General features: G+C 48.0%; 1 protein-coding gene across 2 annotated transcripts in view; it reads left to right on the forward strand.

The window, feature by feature from the left end:
• Homer2 (homer scaffold protein 2) overlaps window positions 1-24,685 on the forward strand; it is a 92,375-nt gene that overhangs the window by 55,870 nt on the left and 11,820 nt on the right. For both annotated transcript variants that reach the window (XM_032893316.1, XM_032893317.1), the window contains exons 2-3: window positions 3,818-3,974; window positions 16,011-16,142. In XM_032893316.1, the coding sequence (XP_032749207.1) occupies window positions 3,818-3,974; window positions 16,011-16,142 (289 nt within the window). The remainder of the gene's footprint in view (window positions 1-3,817; window positions 3,975-16,010; window positions 16,143-24,685) is intronic.

The raw sequence follows: 24,685 nt of genomic DNA on the forward strand, positions 1-24,685 counted from the left end.
GGAACGCTTGATTGCAGAAGGATCTGCTTCGGAACTCACATAGTGGTTGGTAGAATGCTGGCCCCTGAGAATAGGGGGGTGCTTTATAATGTGGGACTCTTAATATTCCAAAAGCTAGCAAAGGAGAGTCAGTTAAAAACAAGTCACAGTTGTGTATAGTCACACACATGACAACCTGTGACCTTTGCTGTATTCTGTTGGTTAAGAGAGTCAGACTTGATAGTGACAATCCCAGAGAGGAGGCCAAAGTCAGAGAATCACAGATCGGAGTCCGTACCTAAAATCTAACTGCCTTCAAAACAGCCTTGTACCCCATCGGAATCAACCAATCAATCAATTATCAATCAATCAAGGCCAAAGTAAGTCTGACCATCAAGGGGAGGAGATTACATTGGGAGCCACGTGAGAGGCTGTACACTGCCCATAGCTACCGTGTTAAGTATTCTTGCAAGGCACGGTTAACAGGGAGTTAAAGCTTTCAGATCTCACTTACTGTGTGACCCAGGCAGGCCTCCTGGCCATTCTGAGCCCCCCTCTCCCACCTGTACAGCCCTTTCTCCTCAGGATTATTGTGATCTTAAATGAGAAATCCCATATGCAGAATGCTAAGCAGTTGGTAAATGTCAGTGCCTGGCTGTTCTTTTCATCCCGATCTTTTTTTTTTTTTTCCCTTCTTCTTCTTGAAATAACATTAGACTTTTTGAATATCAGAAGAATAGCTCGAAACTCCCCAGCACTCTCAGATTGGGTTATTCATGTGGAAATCCCAGTCCTGTGGGTGGCTTACTGGGCACAGAACTGCTATCAGAATGGCTGTGCAGGCCCAGGTCCTGTCTAGTCCCGTCTCCATGCCCAACCCCCTGCCCTCCATTCCTCATCACCACCTTTGTTTGCTGGGACCTCAAGACCAAAGAAAGTAGCTCTGTGGCCTCGGTAGGGCCATAGCTTTTTGGTAAAGTGATCACTTCCAGGATGTGTGGTGTGGGAGTCCTAACAGCGTCCCTTCTAGGCCTCTCCCTGTGGAAAACCTGGCTCTGGTGACCAGGGGTTTGCCCAGACGAACCTGCTGTACCCCCCAACCTCCAGGTTGAGGTCATGGAGGCACTCAAGGTTTTCAGATTCCAGAGCTGAGAAGACAAATTTGGAGGTGGAGGCCTCTTGTCCGAGCGCTCACCTGACCCAAGTCATCCAAGCAGACAGCGGGCTACTCGGGCTATATAAGTCACAAAGCGCTCTCACCTTGCCTTCAGTCTTCCTCCCAGCATCTCTCTGCGCTTTGACTGATCGTCTCAGGTCCTCACTCCTGCAGGCTTTAAGGACCCAGTACTTAAGAAGGTCATTGCTGAAGCACAGTAGGCTGACTTCCTTCTCTCCCTCCTTCTGGTGAGAACACTGCCTCTGCTCTCTGACCAGAGAACCCCAGCCCCCTCTCCTCACACTCTGCACCCCTAGAATCCATCCTCAGTCCCACTGTTGACCTCCAGAGTTGTAGTAGACCTTTCAGGAGTAGACTGAGTCACTAACTGTCAACTGGGTCATTCTAGATGAGAGACACTGGCTCTGAGGACCATGTTGTTTTCTGAATCCTTGGGTAAGGTCTAAGGACAGGCTTTCCCAGGAACCTAGAACTCTTGATATCAGGGAGGCCCCAGGCCCTTTCCCTAGAGAGTCAGGTGCCAGGGGCTAAGACAGGCTTGGGAGCTAGTAATTTTAGTAATCATGGCTAATCACTCTCATGAAGGTTTAGCAAACCTGTGTCCACACCCTGCATGTGTACACTCAGTCCCAGATCCCCTCATCGAGGGAGCAGAAGGGGAGGTCCAAAAGCCGGGGCTCCATCCCTGAAAGGAGCTCTTCTCTGACCCATGGGCTACTGGTTAATGATGTAGGGGAAGAGTGCAGCCAAGATTCAGTCTAATTTAATCCCCCAAACTCTCTGTGGTGACAGCCGCTCACCTACGTCATCCCTCACATGTTGCATGAGAACATTTTTTTCTTTGCAGTGTTGTAGTTAGATGGTTAGAAAGCTACAGTGCTGGCTTGTGAGTGGCACAGCTGTGCCATCCAGACGTTAGACTTCCCCACATGGATATGCGCTCTGCACAGCTTGGCCTCTTGACAGCAGATGTGAAACATTATGGCAAAAATCTTCCTTTTCTTTCCACAGCTGTCACACAGCCATGGGAAGGGTGCGGGTTTGGGGCGAAGCCAGTGAGTGAACTTGAGACTCACTTGATGGAGATGACCTAGTGACCCACACTCCTGCTGGTACTTTTCCTGCTTGCTGGGCCTAGAGGGGAGCAGGAATGCCGGCCTCCTGCTGCTCTTCTGGAATGCCAGCTCTAGAAGCAGCTATATTGGCACTGTACTCTTAGCATACTCTTCCAGATGTTCCCGAGTTCCTCTAACACCACACCAATATCCATAATATTATCTGACATCCCTCGTATGAGGCTCAAAGAGTAAATTGCTTTCCTAGAATAAAGTTTCCCCTGAGAGCTGGGTTTCCAGTAATGAGTCTTCTGCAGGCACTGCGTGTAAGGGGAGTGGGGGTGGGAGGTATGGGGGGAGGGCATGAGCGAGCTCAGAAACTCCTGCCCAACCCCTCCCCACCGACACAGTTCCCTGTGAACTTCTGTGCCCACTCAGGTGCCCTGTTCGTCATCAGTTCTTTTGACATCACCAAGACTTTGACTAAACCAAAATCAAACCTTTAGATTTAATTTTGTATCTTTAATCAGTACTTACTATAGTGCTTTTGTGACTTTATTTTTGCATGCTGTGGGCCCCCCTCCCCAGTTTCTATTTTGAACTTTGAAGAATTTTCCAGAGTTTGCCTGCAAAGCTTTTCTTTAAAAAGCAGATTTGGTGATGAGTCCGTGTTTCTTCCTGTTGTTGTTGCCGTCGTCGTTGTTACTTTGTTAGGTAGATATCTCATGACTGTGCAGTGGATTCTGTTACAGTTTTCAAATCTGTCTTAGTTATTAATCCCTATTGTCAGGACCTAATTAATTCTTTACTAAACAGGAAGAAACACAGATAATGTGTTAATTTGGTTCATTTCTTTCAGCAGTCAGAGGAAGCAGTCATGGGCAGGTGGGATGAAAGAGAGCAGTCCCGAGCCGGAGTGGGGGACTCAGTAAAGATTAGACCAGAAGGAGGGTCGTACAAAACCTGACAGCCCCGCTACACTGCACAGTCCTTACAGGCTTCAAAAGCAAGCTGGCAATGTTTCCAAGGCTATGGAATAATTCTCTCATTCAAGACAGCTCCCCAGACCTGAGAAATGCTTAAACATTAAGCTTCGAATGGGTTACAGAATCCTAAAACTGATGCAGAGTCTCCCAAAATAAAATTTTTTAATTTTCTAAAATGAATTAGTTCCAAAGAGTCCCTCACCCCCACAATTGCCAACAGGGTGTCAGGAAAAAAAAATAGAACTCTTGACAGCAATGTAAAAACTCTCAACGAAGAATTTCATTTTAAGCAAATTGATCATTAGGCCAGTTGCCCAGCAGTCTCCAGGTAGCTGCTGCTAAATGCTGTGTGGGCTGCAGAAACTACCTACAGGGGTGCTTTCCTCCTCCTCCTCCTCCCCTTCTTCCTCCTCCTCCTCCTCCTCCTCCTCCTCTTCTCCCTTCTCTTCCTCCCCCTTCTCCTCCCCCTCTTCCTCCCCCTCATTTTAATTGTTCTCATGCATATGTATTCTTGCCAATAAGCTATTTAATATCATATGAGTCGGTGGGTGGCCTAGAAATCCTAAATTATGCATTAGGTCAAGTTCCATTAATTCATATATGCATCCGTCCTGTTGCAGAGAGCAGCCCATCTTCACCACGCGAGCGCACGTCTTCCAGATTGACCCCAGCACCAAGAAGAACTGGGTGCCGGCAAGCAAGCAGGCCGTCACTGTTTCCTACTTCTACGATGTCACCAGAAACAGCTATCGGATCATCAGTGTGGATGGAGCCAAGGTACTGGCCGGACGGACGGACGGTTTTGACATCCTTGCCTATTTCGATCCCAAAGCAATCCGGTGCGTTTGAAAGACGAAGGGTTCGGGAGGCCGCATCCCAAACCCTGCTGTCTCATCGCAGACCTGCATAACAAACGGAGCATGGGCTGCAGAACCGTCTGCATAATCACATATCTAGTTCTTTCTTTTCCACCTAAAATCATGGCGAATGAGTGAAGAAGCAGATCCCCCTGTTACCTCACTGTCTCCGTAATTAACGTTTTAATGCCCATGCAGTGGTTACTGTAAGATCCTATAATGATCTTAATTTGTTATGATGGCTTCGGTTTCTTGCAGTTAGAGAGCCTAAGCATTCCCCATTAACGAATATCCCCAGTCATACATTTTAAGCCTCCTGCTTCCTTTTGAATGTTTCCTCGGGTGGATTCCTACAGGTAATATTATAGGTCTTGCTGTTAACACTTTATGGCCTGATGTGGGCTGCCAGAGCGCTTTCCAAAAGGTTTCTCACAGCCTGTGTGAGGGTGCTAGTGTGCACACCCTTGCGATCAGTGAGTGTTACCTCTAGTCTGGTTCTGGTATTATTAGTCATGAGAATTAATTTTTATCAACTAATTGGGGAATATTTCTTCTCTTTTCTTTCTGTGGAGCAGGAGGTATTGATGTAGCCCAGGCTAGATGGGAACTGGAGGCAATCCTCCTGCCTCAGTCTTCTGAGTACGGGAATTACAGGCAGGGCCTTTCATATTTGATTTAGTATTTCTTCCAATACCGTTTACTCCTGAAATTTCATCCCTCTCTGTTATCTCTCTCTCTCTCTGTTTGGCCACATTGTTTGTGGGAAGAGGATGAAGGGACACCAGCCAAAGCACTATCATGTCCTTAAATAATCCTTCTACATCTAAGTCTGTCTGTCTCTACTCCGTGTCCACTGGATATCCGCTGGATACTTTCCTGTGCTGCCATGTCACCTGACATCCAGTGTGCACCATCTAAACCACAATTCTATTTCTGTTTTCTAGTATTTGGTATAAGAACCAAAGCAGAGCGTGTCTTCTGGGTTGTCTTAAAACTGCAGCTCTTGTAGCACAGACATGCTCGGACCCCAGCAGCATCCCTGTGCTGGTGGTTCCTCACCTACTGTCTGCGGTCCCCTGTGGATTCTGTGACAAGGCCAGCTCGCTTAGATAGTAGAGAGCAAAAGAGCTGGGAGCTGGGCAGTAGAAGGGAGCCTCTCCACAGCGTCTCCTCTTAACCGGTAGAGAGAGAATGAGGAGGTCTCCACTAGGAAACCCTGCCAAGGCCTCCCCATCTGAGGCAGACCCTGGCTTCCCTCCAAGTGTTTCCTTCTGACTTTCAGCACCGTGACATCCAGAGATGAAAGTGATTGGTCTTCCAAGTTCCACAGCAAAGGGTCCAAAATGCCCTCCCCTTTTAAATATATAGCTGAGGTCTAGGCATGGGTAGTGGGATTTTATATGTGTGGGGAGGCACGGCTAGCTGGTGCCGGTGCCCAGTTCCTATGACACCGGTCCTGACTCGTTGGGTTGGCTCAAGGCTCACTCTGGCAATTAGAGGAGCTTTTCTGACATTTTTCATCCAGGGAGTGTATGTCCCCATCCTTTCAGAGAGCAGCAGTTGTCCTGATGACCATCTTAAGAGACTAAAGAAATAGTTCTCCCATCTGAGCAGCCGAGATTGGGGTCGTGGTATGGGGTGGCCCGTAGCAAGGACGTGACAGTGCCTGACATCTAGTAGGTGGCTCATTTGCGATGAAGGGCCACCTGAAGGGTGCCTGATTTTAAAGTTTTATTTTATCTTATTTTTCCTTCTGGGAGGCACAGTGGGACTGCAGTTGTAATTACCACGTCTCTGTGCTTTTCTAGCTGCAATCGCTGGGCTCTCTCCAGGATGTTCTGACAGAGGAGGAGAACTGAGCTCACCTGCTTCCTTTTCATCTTTAGGTTCTAGCAGCCACCCTTAGATGGGTTTGTGCTTCTGTCAGTTGAGTTAGCCGCGGATTTGCTGGGCTTAACTAGAGCTAAAGCAGCGCCCTTATAGCAAATGCGTTGGTTATTAGCTGGGCTTTTAGTAATTTGTCAAACTGTCAGCCAGTGTATCGGTATGCCTCTGCAGTTCTTGGCAGTGTGGTGGAAGCCAGCTAAAATGGCTCCGAGGAGTCGGATGGGTGCAGGGAGGCGCGTTATGTCATAGTTATGAAGTAGAGGCAAGTCCGGCCTAGTGTGGGGTAGCCACTGAGGTAGAGAGGCATATAAGAAGTGGGAACTGGAAACGCAGACTGAAGCACCACTGGAATTCAGAGACTAAGCCAGAGCGCCTCAGGCTGCCTCCCACCGTGTCCCTGGTCACCTTATGTTCTTAAAGTCCACTTAGAGTTCCAGAGTCACCACTGCGGCACGGAGAACCACGGCAGAGCCTTGTTTAGCAAAGGGAGCAAAAGGCTAGGGAATGTGGGTTAGACTTAGTCATTGAATTACTATCCCTTTGCCAGGAGCTGGGGACAGGGGCAGGTCTCTTGTCCCAACAGTACTAGATGTTCCAGAACCACCACAGTCCCTGCTGGACTCTCCCTTGACAGCAGCAAGTAAGATGGACAGGAAACATCAAGAGAGGACCTTGTGCTTCTGGCTTCCATAGTTAGGTGGGGCACAGACACAGGCCTTCAGCCCATACCAGGGATTACCACTCAGTTTACCCTTCTCTGCCCAATACTGAAGTCTGGCTGTCTTGAACCCCAGCCCCCGCCCTGTCTGAATGCTCCAGATTTCTGTGCTGACATGAGGCCTCCACTTGTGGGCTCTGTTCTGCAGGCTCCCCTTAACATCTCTGTGAAATCAACATGGCGGGTTTGTACTTGTTTCTGGATAGCTGCCATGGGCCACGTTCAGTTAGGCCTTACATCCCTCCAGCCATATGTCCAGGGTCCAGATCCCTTCAGGCATGGATGCACCCATGCACCAGGGCTACCTTGTCTCTTCTCCATCATTGTATTCCCCACCACAGGAGAATGAATCTCTTTTGTTTAAGGCCTTTCATTGTAAGTTTTGATCTGAACTGGGAACCCTGACTCAGTTCAGGTGCGTACCTCGATTACCTGAGGCAGGCCTTGGTCCCGCTTCTCTTTATTGGCCTGGTCCCATCAAACCCATGGCCTCGAGTTTCTGCTTGTCACACATAGGTCAAATGTGCCTCCCAAAGCACAGGGTATCGATTACTGGTAAAGCAAACGTGTCCCTCTGGGATGGAGTAGGTGTACTTCAGTCACACGTCGCTGGGATGGGAGAGATTCAAAGGTCGTTTTGAGCTAAGGCCAAACCACACGGAGTCTGTATAAACTCAACCGCAGGAAGAGCATGGGCTGGAGGGGCCATGCTGGAGCCAGCACTCAGCTGCTGCCAGCCCACCCCAGGCACTGCAAGTGCCTCTTCCCTGTCATCTCCAGGTGGAAAAAAGCACAGAGGGCTTCGCCTACCTGAGAGAAACCAGGCTGCTTAGGAAGACCTAATTCACCCTGTTCTTTATTTTTCTTGAAACACAAACACCTTTGTTCAGTGACAGTTTGGCACATGTCCTTTCTGGTTGTGCCCTAAAGACACAGCCTGGTGAGAACCCTGCTATTCGGTGCCTCTGTGTTCTCTAAGCCCTGGGAGGTGATGTGCATCCCATGTTTGTGTATGGACTGGGTTCTCTGCATATGGAGTTAGGAAGAGGTAGGCTTGGCTTGCTCTCTCGTCTCAGAGCCCAGGCAGAGTAGGTAGCACCATAGTCATGTCAGAGAGGGAGTGGTGATGGGGAAGTAAGCTGTGATGAGGTCAGGCCTGGCTGTCCCTTCTCCAAGCCTGCAGTGGGTGAACCATGTGCACAGAAAGAGAGTGAGCAGGGGCAGGGCCTGTGCCAAGGGTGAGCCAAGATCACAGATGATGGACAGATGGGGACCACAGAAATACACCGCCCAGCTCCCAGCTTCCTAGAGCCCTGCCATGGTCCTTACAGCCGCATGATTGGTAGTGAGCTTTCACAGAATGGCCCACTCTGTTATTAAGAAGCCCGTGTTCCAGAGCACTCGTTAATTGAGCCATTGCAGCCCTGGTTTCAGTGCGCTTTTGGCACTCTTCGCGGACCAAGTTGATCACCGTCACCCGCGTGGAGAGCTGCCGGCCGGTGCCCACGGGCAGGGCTTGCCTGAAGCAGGTGCTCCTCGCGGGTGTGCTGGCTGACTCTCCTGCCCTTGGCTCTGGTTATTTATAGGATCACAGAAAGCCTACATTAGCAGAGACCTGAGGGGTCACCTGTTCTCCAAATATTTAGCAGTGCTCACTGTGCGGAAGGTCCCGCCTGTTCGTGGTGCTTCAAAAGGAGAGGAGCAGCTGAAACCTTAGAATACTTAGGGTATTCTAGGAATGTGAAGTTGCTTTCAAAAGCACAACCAGAAGCCGGCGAGATGGCTCAGCGGGTGAAGGTGTTTGCTGCCAAGCTTCAAAGTCTGAGTTTGGTTCCCTGGACCAACATGATGGAAGGCAAAAACCAACTCACAAAAGTTGACCTCCATAAATGCACAGTTGCATACATGCTCTCTCTCCCCCTCTCTCTCCCCCTCTCTCTCATATATAGATGGAATTTAAAAAAAAATAATAAAATAAAGAATACAGGTTCCCATCTTCTACCCACCATCATTATTTCCTCTTCTGAAGAAAACTGTAGAGCCCTTCTGTTAAGAGATCGAGTTTCTAGAATGTTCCTACCACCCAGTAGGTTTTCAGTGAATGTCATATTCTTTCCTTCCATTTCTGAGGCACAAGGAGAACATGGGGTGGGGGAGGGGGCATCTTGCTAATCCACCTTGGGAGCAGATAGCCCATCTTTTGGTTGTTTTACCTCAGTTTCTCGTGGGAACCTGCCAACTCCTTTCAGCCTCCAGCTTCCTGGGCTTGGAAATGTTCTCTTCCTACCTGGCCTTCCTCCAAGGCAAGGCCATGGTGTTTTGGGTATCCTAAGAAAATGCGGTTCCAGTGACCTGCAGGCACTAGATCTTTTATGGGGACACTGTTCCCTGTGGAAGTTGCCGATAGAACTCAGGACTTGGACATGCATGGGCCCACATCAGAGTTTGTGCCTGGTGCTTTACAAGGTAGACCTTCTCCCCTGGGCCTAAGAGGCCGCTCTTCCCTGCTCTGCAGCAGGTCCCCAGTCTCCTCTCTCTGCCTCATTCTTCCTCCTGCTCTGCCTCCACCTCACCAGCTCCAGAAAGACCAACATTTAGAGGCTGTGGCACAGCTCTCAACTGCATGCCAAATGCCCCCTATTTCAGACCCAGCACTGCAGAAATAAAGTAAAATAAATAAAAATGTGAAGTACGATTTCTAATGACTCTGAATCATTTTCACACCATGATAAAGTCAAAGGCCCTTAAGTAGAGTCATGTCCATATTCCAAAATATGTGTGGGCCGCTCCCTCATTGCCTGACCCTCGTCTACCCATTAAGAGATTCTCCTCTCTTGAAACTGTAACAGGCACTCCCTTGGTAATTTAGCCATTTATTTGTGTGCGCGTGTGTGTGTGTATGTGTGTATGCATGTCTGCGTGTGTGTTTACGAGAGAGAGAGAGAGAGAGAGAGAGAGAGAGAGAGAGAGTGTGTGTGTGTGTGTGTGTGTCCCCCAAACCAGAGGTTGCAAACCTCTTGACACGCTGGTGTCTGAGTGATTTAGTTTATGATCTCTTGCAGCTTTCGTGTTTTTCCTTTGTGGCAAGAAAATGTTCACAGTCCCATACTCTATGTAACTGCTTACTCCAGTAAAATGTGATTTAAAAACACAGGCTATGTGTTGGATTTAGCCTGAGGATTACAGTGTGCTGACCCCCGCCCTAACCAGTATGTTGTTTATTGTATCTGGCTTTGACTTTTATACAAATAGACTCCCATATGTGTTCTTTGAGATATCCTTTAAAAATATTAATTCATCTATATTAATGCCTGCAACCGTGGTTAGTTTTCCTGCCGGTCAGCTTTTCGTTATGGCGTGCTTCCGTTTATTGTACATTCTGCTGGTGGTCAACACTGCTGCTGCTGCTACCACCGCTGTGAGCGACGTTTCCCACGCTCTGTGCAGAGGCCTCTCGGGCCTGGGCGCAGAAGAGGATTCGTAGATGTTGAGAAGCCACTGTTTGTTTGTTTGTTTGTTTTGAGACAGTGTCTCTCTGTGTAGCCCTGGCTGTCCTGGAACTTGTTTTGTAGACCAGGCTGGCCTTGAATTCCTAGAGATCCACCTGCCTCTGTCTCCTGAGTGCTGGGATTGAAGGAGTGTGCCACCACCGCCCCGCCCATATTACTATCATCATCATTATTATTATTATTATATTGTTGTTATTGTTATTATTATTGTTGTTGTTATTAGTTTTGCTGACCCATGGCAGCCCCATTGCTCCATGCTCCTACTCAAACCTTTGATGCTATCTGAAGTATCTTGAATGTGGTGATCATATAATAGTGATCACCACTGTATGAAGCCATTTTCGTATCGCTAGTAAAACCTAAGCTGATCAGTCTGCCCATCAACCTCACCCTCTCCAGTCTCCAAGGAGCAGATCATTCTCTTGCCCAGAACTAAGCCGTCCTCTGCCCCTTAAGTTCTCATCTCTTTATCCTGGACCTCAGGCTATCCCTCCTGCCCATCGAACTGCACAGGGCACTTCACCGTTACACACCCCCAGCAGACTGAAAGGTCTTTCCAGCTGGCTTTGTAGGTGCATGCCTCCAATCTAACACTCAGGCGGCTAAGTCAAGAAGATCTCAAGTTCAAGATCAGCCTGGGCTACAGCAAGGCACTTTTTCAAAAACCAGAAACATTGTTTTTAAAAGGGTCTTTTTTATATGTGTTCACTTTCTCTCCTTCCTTCCTTTATGTCTTTGAACATCGAGAGCCATGGCTGACTTAGAGTCTCCCAGAGATGCCCAAGCCTTCCCGTGCAGTTAGCTGGAAGGGACAAACAGAGCCTGGGAGGGGCAGGCGGAAGGAGCTGTCTTACTAGCTGCTGCCCAGCTTGTCTGAAGGACTCAGTCTTAGTGGACAGGGCAGGTGTAGCACAGGGCCGTTCCCATCTTAGTGACAAGTAAAGGAAGAAGATGTTTTGTCATCATGGGCACTGGGGTTGACACTTGATGCTCTCTGAAGGTTGGTGCCCTGGGTTTTCTGGGGCAGGCAGCGGGCAATCCCTCTCACATAGATGTGGCTTGTCCCTCTGCTCAGGGCGAACATCTCAGGTAGTTAAGGCAAGGTACAAGGATGCTGTGATGCTCAGTGGTGGCCTTCCCTGCCACCATTTCTTTTCTTTCCTCCCCTTCCTTCCTCTGGATCTAGGATGTCTCAGAACCTTGGGCGAGCCAGTTAGGAACCAGCCAAGGCCTGCAGGGAGCCAGCCAGTGTGAGGGATTACAAGGGCAGTATGGCGAATGTGGCTTTCACTTCTCTCCCTCCTGGCCGATGTCCAGCTTGTAGATAAGGGTCCTGGCACTTTGATGCTGATGACAGGGACTGGTGACTACAGAGCAGACTTTCAGTGAGTGCTGAGGAGGAGGAGGATGCCGCTCCCTCCGCAGAAATCCTCCTGAGTTCTGCAAGGTCAGCATCTTGTGTCCCAAGGACAAACAGACCTCTTGTTACCTGTGGGGGCCAGAGAGTACAGAGTGCAGTTGGATGGGAGTGAGGAATGCCCTGGAGCTGGAGACAAAGACATGGGACCCAGGAGACCGGAGTGAGCTTGGCTCTGGCTGAGTGGCTGGACCCTTCTCTTGGGAGACAGAAGAGAAGGAGATGGGATGAGTCTGGGCTGTGGACTGTGGTCTGACAGCTCCTTGCTCTCTCCACAGTACATGCTGCAGATGGAGGAGGAAACAGATGAGCAGGTGTTAAGTGGTCTGGAATCCCTGCGTTACATGGAATGTTGCAGGGCTTGGAGAGCAGCTGAGCTCGAAGCCATACCCACAAGCTAGGCTGGCTTGCTGAGCCCAGCCGTGCTCCCTTGATGTGAGCAGCACGACTTTGAGCCTTGTGAGAGACTGCATGTTCCCCATAACCACTGTAGACTAATGCCCAGGCACTCAGGGAAGTGTGTGTCTGAACCCGTGTTGCTTCGGCACGCTGCTCTAAGTGAGGTTTGGAGCTTCTAGTGGGCCAGTGTTCTCTCCGATAACAAGAAGGAAAATAGGACTTTGGGGACAATTTGGGGGCTTGAACCTAGGACCTTGCACACGCAAAGCAAATACTGTACCCAAGAGCTGCACCCTTAGTCCCATGAATATGATTTAGGGGCATCAGAGAACTCTACCACGATAAGAGCCAGAGAGATGAGACCATTCAGAGCCAAGATGGTGGCCTCTCTCTCCTGTAAACATTTGCCAATTCTGGACACAGGATGAAGGTTGGGGTGTGACTTTGGCAGAGATGCTGCTGGGGGAGGGAAATCAGCAAAGCACTTAGCAGTGACCAAGAGATAGAACTGAAGCTCAACATGAAGGAGCTTCAACGTGGCGGGCTCTCCCTTCCCCAACCCAAGACATCTTCTTCATTCATGGTATATAGAAGCCAAGCCCCTGCGAGAATCAACAGTGCACAAAACCATGCAAGCCGCAGGGATAGTGAGGAGTGGTCACTGGGCTCCTATAAACTCTGTCATCTGGGCACTTACTGCCTAGGGGCAGCTTAAGGCTGTGCACTGAGCTGAGCCCTGCAGAAGGGTTGCTGCTGGTGGAGAAACCAGAGAAGACCTTGATGATGACATGGCTTAAATGACAGGAGGGGACACCTGAGTAACATGTCTACAACCCCAGCACGTGGTAGGTAGAGGCAGGGGCATCAGGAGTTTAAGGCCACACTCAGCTATGTACAAATCTAAAGGCAGTATATGCGTTGTGACAATGTGGGTTTGAAGGGCCTGCTCTAAGTCCAGGAGTGAACCAAGGGACACTGAACCTCACCAGAGCTGAAACCCAGGCTGCCTCAGTGCAGCCCAAGGAAGAGAGGATTTCTTGTCTATCTACTTTGCCCAGCAGAGGAGAAGGGGAATTTCCCCTGGAAGATGGTCGCATTCTATGGAATCGTTGGATATTTCAGCAGGAGATTTAAAAAAAACGACTGGACCTCCAGAAAGGTAGGGCCATATGCTTAGAGTCAGGAAGGGGAAACCTAGAAAATGAAAGACTCAGAGATGGTCCAGATGTCAGTGTTTGCAGCAAGGATTTTAAAATAAATATAATTAATATATGGAGGAAATAGAGGGGAAATGAGCAAGACAGGCAAAGGAAAATATCCTGAGATATTTAGAAGATTGATTGATTGATTAAATGAGACAAGCCTTCAGTAAGTACACCCTAACTGTCCTGGAACTCACTCTGTGCACGAGGCTGGCCTCAAACTCACAGGGATCTGCCTCTACCTTTCAATTGCTAGAATTACAGATATGTTCCACCATGCCTGGTCCTAGAATATATTTTTAAAATATCAACTCTGCTAGATTTTAAAAACAACTCAATGGAGGCAGGAATGGTATTGGATCTCAGAACGGGGAAGGCTAAAGAAGGAGTATCGTGCATTCAGTGCTAGTCTGGGCCACATGATAAAACTAGCAGCCAGCTATTCCAAACTCTCCTCCCCTGCCCTGTGCATCCTCACACTCCCCACATCTGCACACAGTGCTGGGTGGACAGATAGGTTTAACAGCAGACAGACCACCAAGACACCAAGATCAGTGAACGAGAAAATAGATCACTTTTAAACACCCAGATTGGACACTGGAGAGGCAACTTGGTGGTTGGGAACACGTAGTGCTCTTCCTCAGAACTTGATTTCAGTTCCAGCACCCGTGTTGGGGTGACTCACAGCCACCTGTATTTCCAACCTCAGGGCATCCAACCTTTGACCTCCACAGGCACCTCCACTCTCAGGCAGCCACTCTCCCCCAACACGTATACGAAATTAAAAATAAATAAATAAACCTTTTTAAAATGCCCAGATTAAACCAGAGAGAACCAAGAATGAGGAGACTGGTGGTAATCAGTGTTGACACACTCAAAAGGTCTAGCCATGTGTAGAACTGAAGGAGTGGCAAGAGAGGCAAGGAGAAAAGATGGCCCAGAAGCGATCTGTGGAGAGAATGGCGGGAATTCCCAAAGTTGATGAGTTCATAGGTCAGAGAAGCTGAAGGGGGCCCTTCTCTGAAGGAGGATGACTAGACCTGGCTCTTGAAATCAATTAACCACTGATTTGTAAGCAATCCATTCATACCACACACACACACACACACACACACACACACACACACACACACACACACACATACATACACACACACATACACACACACACACACACACACACACACACACACACACACACACACACACACACACACACACACACACACACACCCGCCCCTGTCCACTTCATCACCTGTGCAGATCTTGTCTGCTGAACCCGGGATCTGAGGGCCTGAGACAATGGGCAGACTACAGTCTGACACTGTAGACAGTCTTACCTCAGTTTCGGTGTACTTTTATACAGGAATGTGACAAATAAAAAAACAACAATCCAAGGAAGGTTGTTTGAGTTCTGAAAAAGATGCAAATAAGCATCAGTAAGCACATCCAAATATTAACCGAGCAGCCCTTTCCCAGAACTCTCTCAGGACAGACCAGTGCAAACACAATGGCCTGGCATGTGGCGTAGATTACACGTGGGGAAGACACAAGGCAGAAGGCCAGATCCACGGTCAGGATTCACTGACCAGATTGGGTTCTATTAGCTATGTTCTGGTGTCCTACAAGAATAAGCATGTCATATAAATTGAATGTAAGTGTTTGTCACACAAAGCACAAAAATCATGTTCAAGAAGAAACCAGGGAACAAAATGCACCTGAGGTAAAATGCATCTAATGTAAAATGTATCAGAGGTAAAATAAGGCTCTCTACCTGTCTTCCTGGAGCCTCTCACAGTTCCCATGGTATCATTCCCCAAGGCTTATTTTCTTGACCACGTTCTGACACATAGACTTTCAACCACTTGCTGGTTTATGACCTTGAATGAGTCAATTGACTTTGTTGAGCCTCAATTTCCCCTTTAAAGATAAGATTAAGTAAAAATACTTTATAAATATTAGAACTTTTCTGGTTTTAAAGAAATATGAGAGTGTCCCTCTTATGATTGCATCGTGACTGACTCTGGGACAGCCTGTTGGGGGCAGGGCTGGGAGATGTGTGCTAAACTGGTCAGACTTTACTAACATTCAAGAGACCCCTTGGGGTACATTTGTGGTTGACCCAAGGTCATCTGGTCCATGATTCATTCATGTATTAAGAACATTTATTGGACATGCATTTCATGGCAGCAATTCTGCTAACTAGAAATACACACACGTGTTCTACATGACCTTTTCTCCCAGCGTCTGTGGCCTCTCTTCTTTTTGAGGCCATAGGTAGTAATGGCCAGCACCCGGCTCCTGTGAGCTCCCTTACAGACCCCTGCTTATACCAGTGTGACAAATCTGTATCAATTAACCCTCTACTAACTCTCCAATCAGAATGTCTTCTCCTTCCCCTCGGAAAGCAAAGGCCCTTCTGCTGGTGGAAGTATTAACCGGTTTGTCAGGATATTAGAGTGGCAGGGATTTCAAAACCCAGAGGTGTGGGGGTGGTTCTCCGGGAAAGTGCACACAGCTGGCCTTTAAGGATACTTTTATTTTTATGCTTGGTATGTTTCGGGTAATAAAACCTCAGTTTGGAAACCATGCTTTTCTTGGGAGAAGTATTTTCCTATTGATAATGTGAAAGATCCTGTTTTAGACTCTTCCGCTGTTAAGTGTCTGAAGTGCCCGTTCTCCTGGTTGTGTGTCTACCCTGGTCAGAACAGCTCAGAAACAAATACAGCACACAGAGGAAGCACCCGCAGCCATGGCTTTGTCTGAGAGGATTGAAAGGCTCTAGTAGAGAGTTAACACACGCTGTCTGGATTGTCTCCTGCAGGTAATCATAAACAGCACCATCACCCCGAACATGACGTTCACCAAAACTTCACAGAAGTTCGGGCAGTGGGCTGACAGCAGGGCCAACACCGTGTTCGGTCTGGGATTCTCCTCAGAGCAGCAGCTCACGAAGGTATGCGCGGTGAGGGCGGCGGTGGTGCTGGTGCTGGTGCTGGTGGTGGTGGTGGTGGTGGTGGTGCTGTGCTGCTGTGGGTGACATAGCAGACTCCAGGAAAACTGAGCAGTCTGGAGTAAAGGAAATTCATTAAGCCCGAGACATTCAGCTGGCGGCTCTCTGAACGTCCACTGTCTGGCCACAGGAGAGTCCAGAAACACAGGGCAAGAAGCAGAAGCCCTGTACAGTGAGACTGTGAAATGGTTTGGTCCTGGTGATACTGTTTGAGAAGGTTATAGAATCTTCAGGATGCGGGGCCTCGATGGAGGAAATGGCTCCATAGGACCCAGACTTGACGTTTTATAGCTTGGCCTCACTTCCTGTCCACCCTTGGTGTGGCCAGCTTTTACCTCCCACCATCATGCCTTCCCAACCATGATGAACCACACCCCTTATTAAGCTATTACCCTCACACCCTTAAGTTTTTTCCTGGCAGGTATCTGGTCACAGCAGGAAAAAGAATTAGTAAGTTACCATGCCATTGGTTATCATGACAAACTCTCCTCCTAAGCCCTGTCCCACTATGCTATACTTTACTTGTGTGCTGTGCCTCTGGAAACAGAGCAGGGGTGTGAGCAGAGGTGGGGGCGGGGGTGGGGAGGTACTGCAGTAGGGAGAAGTCCCATACACCTCTGGCCTTGGTGATTTTCCTGGATCCAGTGTAGGTGGCCATTTTCTTGTATACTTGGGTGAGTGGGTGTCCCAAGGCCTGCTTCCAGAGGTGCCCATGGTCATTCTGACAGCAGGAAGCAGCAGTCCCAGCTCAAACACTGGCACCATGCTATGTTCTATAGAGGGGAGCTACGGACTGTCACCGAGTCTTCCCTGATTTGGTGTGACCGCTAGAAGCCAGCTTTTGGATGGTCTTGTAGAGCATGCTGGGATTTCTGAGTTTTACCTTGTTATCTTAGAAGGATTTTAACCCAAAAGTAAAGTGGCCAGATTTGCATTTCAGACAGGTATATTTTATTTTATTTCCTGGAAGCAAGTCAGATTCAGTTCAGGGTAGAGCTGAGGAAGATTTGAAGGAGAGAGAGAATTTTTAAGAATTTAAAAAATTTGGCAGAATTTTGCCGGATGGGTTAGGGAGCCCAAGCCCTTGGGATGATGGTGGAGGGACGGCAGTAACCTCTTCTGAAATGGGAAGTGGGTGGGGTGGGTGCAGAGCCTTGGTGGCAAAGAGGACCAAAGTGCACTGTGACTGTGACAGGGATGGCTGGGACCTCCTGTGTCTGCAATGGAGCAGGGGTCTGTGTGGGAAGGGAGAGGAGATCCTGTCTCACCCGTGCTCATGCCAGGCCATTCTTCCACCTGCACAGATGGCCCCGTAGCCTCACACTGCTGGGCAGGCACTCGGTCCTGTCTGGGCCTAGTTCAGCTCATGCCTCCGCCTCTGTCCAGGCCCAGAAGTTCCTGGGAGCCAGGGTAGTCTGCGAGAAGCACTCGGCTTCCCGGTACAGTCCTTTCTTTCTGTAGAGAAAAGAAGGTAGTGAGGACGGATGAAGGAGACTCCACGGAAAAGAATCAAAGGACAACGCCAAACAAAAGCTAGAACAAGCTGTGAATGTTCCCGCCTTGGGACCTGAAAAGACCTTGATCTGAGCTCCTTCCAGTTTCTCCCAAATGAAAATGTCCTGTTATTAAGGAGGAGTGTCCCTTCTTCCCGAGTCCCCGTCTCTGACAACATTGACGTCTCTGCTCTGTGACTGTGACCTGTCATCTCCACAGAGATTCCTGAGACAAGCTCTCAATATGTCCTTCATCCAAAAATGCTTCACATCAGCTTTTCCTGTTTCTTTGAAGGGCGCGATTAAGCACACGCTGATGAATTTGCATGAATTGAGGCTAGCAGCCTCAACCGGGGGCAATTAGCTAGCAAGGGAGGCGGGGCAGGGCCTGAAGGTTCCTAAGCTTGCGTGCTGAAGGGCAGCTGTGACTGGGTGTTTCTGACTTCTCAGTGCAGACACCCACGACCTACAGCAGGATCGGTAATCAGACATCGTGGGCTGGAGAAAGAAACGCCAGTGTGGACATTTTCACTTAAGAATACATCATACGTACTTCTCTCTCCAACCCCCAGAATGAAAATAGATACCCTGTTCTTCGCAGCTTTCATTAGAAGGAGCCACTCCACAACCACAGCCCAGGAAGCATGGCGCAGAAACGTTCTGCCCCTTAGAGAGGCTTTCCAAAAATATGTAGAAGTTATATATTCCTGGAATCGAATGGGCATCCGTGTGTCCACCCACTAGAAAAGACGCAATTCCTCAGCCTACCGAGGAATGGTAGAGAGGAGCAGGCATGCTCTGCTAAGATGAGGTTCTGGAAAGAGCTCGCAGAGGTAGAAGAGTGAGGCAGCCATTGAAGTTCATCTCTCTGGCATTTGACCTCACGTTCCCACTGTTGTGAATTTGCTACCTCCTCACTCACTGCAGAGAGGAAACACGTTCTTTCACTGTGGGCAACGGCCCAGAATTGAATCTCCACTGTTCCGTGATGGATGGAGGTCAGTCCATCTGCATATGCGGCACTTGCTTTCAGCTTCCACAGTTTCATCTGGGGTGTGGCGTTCATCTTAATTGCCAACCTGATACTTGTAGACCACCTGAGGAAGGGTCTCAATGCGGAGTTGTCTATGTTGGGTTGGCCTGTGGACATCTCTGTAGGGAATTGTCTTTGTTAGTTAATTAATATTAGGAGGCCCAATCCACTGTGGGCGATACCATTCCCTAGGCAGGGGATCCTTGATGCAGTGTGAGACTGAGGGAACAGAACCAAGCACACATTCATTCCTCTTTGACTGTGGATAGAACCAACTATTTTAAGCTCCTGATTCTTATTTCCCCATAATAACATGAAATTGTGAGCTAAAATAAACCTTTTCTTCTGTAATGTTTTTGTTTGGTTGGTTGGTTGGTTGGTTGGGTTTTTTTGTTTTTGTTTTTTGGGGTTTTTTTTTAGTCATATTATTTTAACCTCAGCAACAAAAATGAAGTTAGGACAGGGGCCCATGAGATGGCTCAGTCAATGAAGGCATCTGCATCCAAGGCTAAAGACCTGAGTTCAAGCCTTGGTACCCACATGGTGTAAGGAGAGAACTCATGCAAGGTATCCTCTGACTCCACATGCTTGCTTGGCATATGTGTACACCCTCAATAAAAAAAAATAAAAGTTAACCCATGACCCGCGTGTCCCCTCACATTTCCTGATTTATTCACTGTGGTCATAAGAGTAAGCACCTAATTTACTCTAATTTCAGGGCCAGTTTTCTACCCGCAGTCATTAGCCGTTCTCTTGATATGTTTTAGTTAGAGTGCTTTTGGCTGCCAGTAGCACAAAATATGACCACAGTGCTTAAATGGATGCCGTTAATCTTACTATGCAAAGGTCTGAGGCAGGCTGTTGCTGGCACTGTGGTGACTGAATGACATTAGCCCTCAGAGGCTCGTGTATTTGAACGCTGAGTCATCAGAGAGGGGCACTATTTGAGAAGGATTAGAAAGATCAGGGGGTGTGGCCTGTTAGAGGAAGTGTGTCACTGGGGGTGGGCTTGGAGCCCACACAGGCTCAACACCTCTCTCCATCTGCCTAAGGATCAGGAGGTAACCTCAGCTACTGCTCCAGCACTCGGCCATGCTTCCTGCCACAGTGACAGTAACTAACCCTCCAGAACTGTAAGCAAGTTCCCAATTAAATATTTTCTTTTTATAAGTGTTGCCTTAGTCATGGTATCTCTTCACAGCAATATAACAGTGACTACGACAGAGGGGTGTGTGTGAAAGAGACAGACAGACAGACAGACAGAGTGGTCTCCCTAGATAGCCCAGGCTGGCCTCAAACGTGTCCCCCTCTTGCCTTTGACTTTTGGGTGCTGGGAATATAGGTATACATCACTAACCTTACCTATGGCTGCTGTATTTGGAGAGAGACTGTGGGCATGAGAAGGGTGACCCAGTAGGAATTGATGCTACAAACACAGGTTAGAGAGGACAGTGGCTTGTACCAGAACAGCAGTGGGAGTGCCAGACCAGATTCAGTGACCTCCATTGTGATGGAGGCCCCAAGCAAATGCTGCTTTTCTTTGCCTTGGTCTCAGTGCTTCAAAGCGACAAACAGAACAGTGACTGAGACACTGCTTCCGCCCCATTGGCTCTGAGACTTCAGTGGCTTTTCTTCTGTTTGTTTTTCCTTTTGCTGGCCTTTCTTGTCAAGCTCTAGTCATCCTGCCTTCGTGGAAGAAAGCAGGAGGAGGCAGAGGGTGTCACCAGCACTATTCTGAAAAGCAAACAAACAATAGGGATAGACCCCTTCTTTGGCTCCCTCGCAAGCCCTGGGTGCCCAGCCCTCCATTCCAAAACATACAAAATAAATGAGAAAGTAGGTCATCTCGACAAACCTGACCGCCCTTATTCCTCCTCACCGTTCCAGATTGTGGTGAGATTCCACTAAGCCAACAAAAAAGAAAATACTCAAGTTTTAGTGGATAAGCAGTAGGGTTCAGGTTTTCAAGACCTACCCCACCCCCAAATAGCCACACATAAGGTCGAGCAGTCTTGGTTTCCATAAATGATGACGATTTTGATTAAAATTATTGCACCTTTTAGAAATCTTAGAAAATGACCTCAGAATAAATAAATAAGCCATGCACTTGACAATATATTCCAGAAAACCCTGTTTTAAACACCCCGCCATCCATGAGGCAACTGTAAGGAGGTATTGGTTGCATGGTGCAGTTACCATAGGGATATTCTTGCTGGGTCAGAGTAAAAACCAAACAGACACACTAAAAATCCAACCTGAGGAAGCTGGTTAACAGAAGAAGAAAGAAAATTGATTAAATAGCCTCGTGTGTCCTTCAGGATAATATTGTGCAGCGATGAAGATAATTTAGAAGAAGGTCACATAAATGTTTGAGAGTATTAATGCTGTATTATTAATTTCAAAATTGGCTGTGACACGCGATCTGCAGTATGGTTTCATATTTTAAAGAAGCGATGAGTGCATATGTGCATACACATCTTTTTCTGAGGTCACCAAGACAGCTCGGCAGGTAAAGGCGCTTGCCGTGTGCATATCCTGAGTTCGATCTCTGGGACCCATGTCAAAGTGCAGAGAGAGAATCGACGCCACAGGCTATCCTCCGACAGATACAATAATAACAAAAAATTAAAACAATATTTTATAGGCTTACATGCACATATGCTTTTTAATATAATAAGGGGAGATATTAGAAAGCTTTAGACCCCCACCGGATGATAGCTTTCTGGGTCTCCTGCCTGCCTCTGCTCTCCCGGTGGGTAGCGTTCTCCCAGCATGCTCACGGGGGTTTGGATCACGTCCAGGTTTTCGTTATTATGGACGACGCTGTGATTATGATCACTGTATTGAGGGCCCCCTTTTTTTCATATTCTCAGTTATTTTCTCCGCGGTTTCCCAGGAGTGCTATCACCGCGTCAGTAGGTATGAATATTTTTCTCACTCACAATATGTCCTTCCAAATTGCTTCTCAGTGGGGCTGTACCAAAACACGTACCAAAACAAAACAATCTCGCCAGCACGGGGGCTTGGGATTGTATTTAGCGAGTGCTAATTTTACAGGCAAAGAATGGCACCGCGTCATTTTTGTTTCAGTTCTCCAGGCGGGCTGAGCCACCCTAGTTATGTGCTGTTTATTTCCTGTATTCTGCTCATGAATTCCACCATTTACTTATTGGCATTTTTATATTTTCCCTTTCATTTGTGCGAACAGTAATGGTCCTTTTTCGTGCAGTCCTACCCCGGCTAAGGACACGTGGCTGCTGTTTCCCTTCTGAGTGAGTGGGGATTGGTTTTTGGGTTTTTGTTTTTTTTTTATGTCTTTGAATTTTGTTTTTTGTTTTTCTCTCTACATTTAAAAGCTTTGAATTGGTATATCGTCAGACCTGTCACTTCTGCGACTTTCTTTCATGTCTTCCAAGTTTAGAGAATTACCGTCCTAGCCCTCCAGCCGTGCTCTCATAAAGGCTTGATTCTGTTTGCACCCAGGACTGATTTCCAAAGTCGGCCTTTTAATCTATCAGGAGTCCAGCACTCTTGTTTCCCACTTACCGTAGCTGAATAACCTTGATTTACTGTTCGCCTTCTGGCTTAAGTTCAGCTTTGTTTAGTTGACAGGGCCCAATTCTCGTGGCTCACTCTGCTCTGGCCTGTATATCAACTGGTAACCTAGAAATTTGTTTTGTTTAGAGGGTGTTGTTGTTGTTGTTGTTGTTGTTGTTGTTCTGGGGGTCTGTTTTTGCTTTTGAGATAGGGTCTCGCACTATAGTCCAGGCTTAGAATTCATTGTGTAGCCAAGGCTTGGTGGCTTTCAGTTCTGAGCAATCCTCCTACCTCAGCTTCTTAAGTGCCATCATGCTCAGCTTATAAAACATTTTACATGAGTGTTATCTGATGCACCACTGCATGCAGTACCTTAAGAGGCCAGAAGAGGGCACCAGAGCCCCCAGAACTGGAGTTCTCTTGTGGGTGCTGGGAACCGAAGCCTTGCAGTCCCCAAGATCAGTCAGTGCTCTCAACCGCTAAGCCAGCTCTCTGGCCCCACTCTTCCTTTTGTTACTTTGAAGCTTTTTTCCCCCAGAAATTTCCTTTTTAGTTTGTGTCTGTTTGAATGTAAGCAAAATCCCTTAAGAGTTCCTTTGTGGAGAGGGACCGAGTCTTTGACAAGATTGTGTCCTTTCTCAGTAGGCAGGGGCTCACAGCAGGCCTGTGCCTGTTCTCTGCCTGGGGTTTCCAGAAGGAGAGGCCATGTCCATCATGGTCCCTCAAAGAGTGAGTAATCCATCCCCCATCAGTCTCATGTGCTTAAGCAGTGGGAGATGATTTTCCTCTGACAGCATTGCAGTGGTCAGGTTTGAAGCCTCTTGTCTGTGGCTTAGTTAGTGGCCCTGTGGTAGGGGAGATGCAGGCTGGAGTAGGAAGCATACCCTTTTCTCCTCACATGGGGTGCTGTCTGTCAGGGCCCAGAAAGCGGGCTCAGAGAAGAGAGCCTGTGTCCACCCGCAGATGAGCATGTAACAGAACTCCCAGAATTCTCAGGGTCTGGAAACCTGCTGGTTTTTCCTGTTTCTCAGTGTTGCCCTTTTAGCCTTCCTAGATATATAACTCCAGCATTATCATTAAATAATCTGCTGGTCTATGGCATACTGCTAATTAAACTCTCTCCTGTCAGTGACTATAAGACAGTGTAGTGATTGCCTGTGACTTGGATTTTTTTTAAAAGATTCTCTAAGTGTTTACGTTAGACTATGCATATATGTGTGTCTGAGCGTGGATTTGTGTACTTATGTGAAGTACACAGAGACTCCAGAGAAAGGTGTGGGTCTCCTGGAGCTGGAGTTACAGGTGGTTGTAAGCCGCCTGACCTGGGAGCTAGGAACCAAACTCTGAGTCCTCTACAAGAGCGCTGTGCTCTCTAACTGTTGGACCCTCTCTCTAGTCCTGACTTTAGAATGTTTAAATTATAGAAATAAGGGGCTGGAGAGATGGCTCAGCGGTTAAGAGCACTGACTGCTCTCCCAGAGGTCCTGAGTTCAATTCCCAGCAACCACATGGTGGCTCACAACCATCTGTAATGGGATCTGATGCCCTCTTCTGGTGTCTGAAGACAGCTACAGTGTACTCATATATATTATTACTCACATACATAAAGCAAATAAATAAATCTTTTCAGAGTTATAGAAATATTAGAACATTTTAAAACAGAGGACATAGAATAATAAACTGTGGCTAATAATAAATTATCAGCCAGACGCCGATTAACCGTGTTGGTTGGTTTTCTCATGGCTGTGTCAAATGAAACCTAAAGAAGGGTTTCTTTTGACTCTTGCTTTGAAGGTTCAGTCCATCAGGGTACGGAGGACGGGGAGTGGCTGGCTGGTCCCGAAGTGTCCCTAGACAGGAAGCAGGGAACGCTGGTCCTCAGCACTAACCGCCTCCCCGCTTAGCATCCCCAGATCCTAGCCTATAGGCTGGGATCTATATTCAGGGTGTCTTCCTCCTCAGTTAACCCTCCCTGGAAGGCTCTGAAGAAGCGCATCTCCAAGGGTTGCAAATCAGGTCGGGCTGACCGTGAAGATTAACCACCATGCTAACAGTCTATGGTGCTTCCCCTTTCTTGCTGGAGCATTTCAGAGTTAATGACGTGATCGTTAGACATTGGCTGTTTATGGCATTTGCTGGTTTGTACCTAAAGCTTTCCCCTAACATTTTAGGTGTCTGTTTTGTTGTTGCCACTGCCGCCGCCGCTCTGCCGTGGCGGTGGTGTCAGTGTGATGGGGTCTTGTTGTTTATATAGCAGGCTGCCCTAGACAGGGCAAGAGCTGGCTTTGAACTTTCAATTCTCTCAGCGCAGCCTCCCGAGTTCCGGGGTTCCCGGTGTGCACACCACAGCCTCGTTTCCCTTTTTCGTGGCACCAACTTACAAGTTCTTCAACCACCAACAGAGTCGGTGGACTTTGCCATGG

The sequence above is a fragment of the Rattus rattus genome, chromosome 2 (genome assembly GCF_011064425.1).
Source record: "Rattus rattus isolate New Zealand chromosome 2, Rrattus_CSIRO_v1, whole genome shotgun sequence".
In the NCBI taxonomy this organism is placed as follows: Eukaryota; Metazoa; Chordata; class Mammalia; order Rodentia; family Muridae; genus Rattus; species Rattus rattus.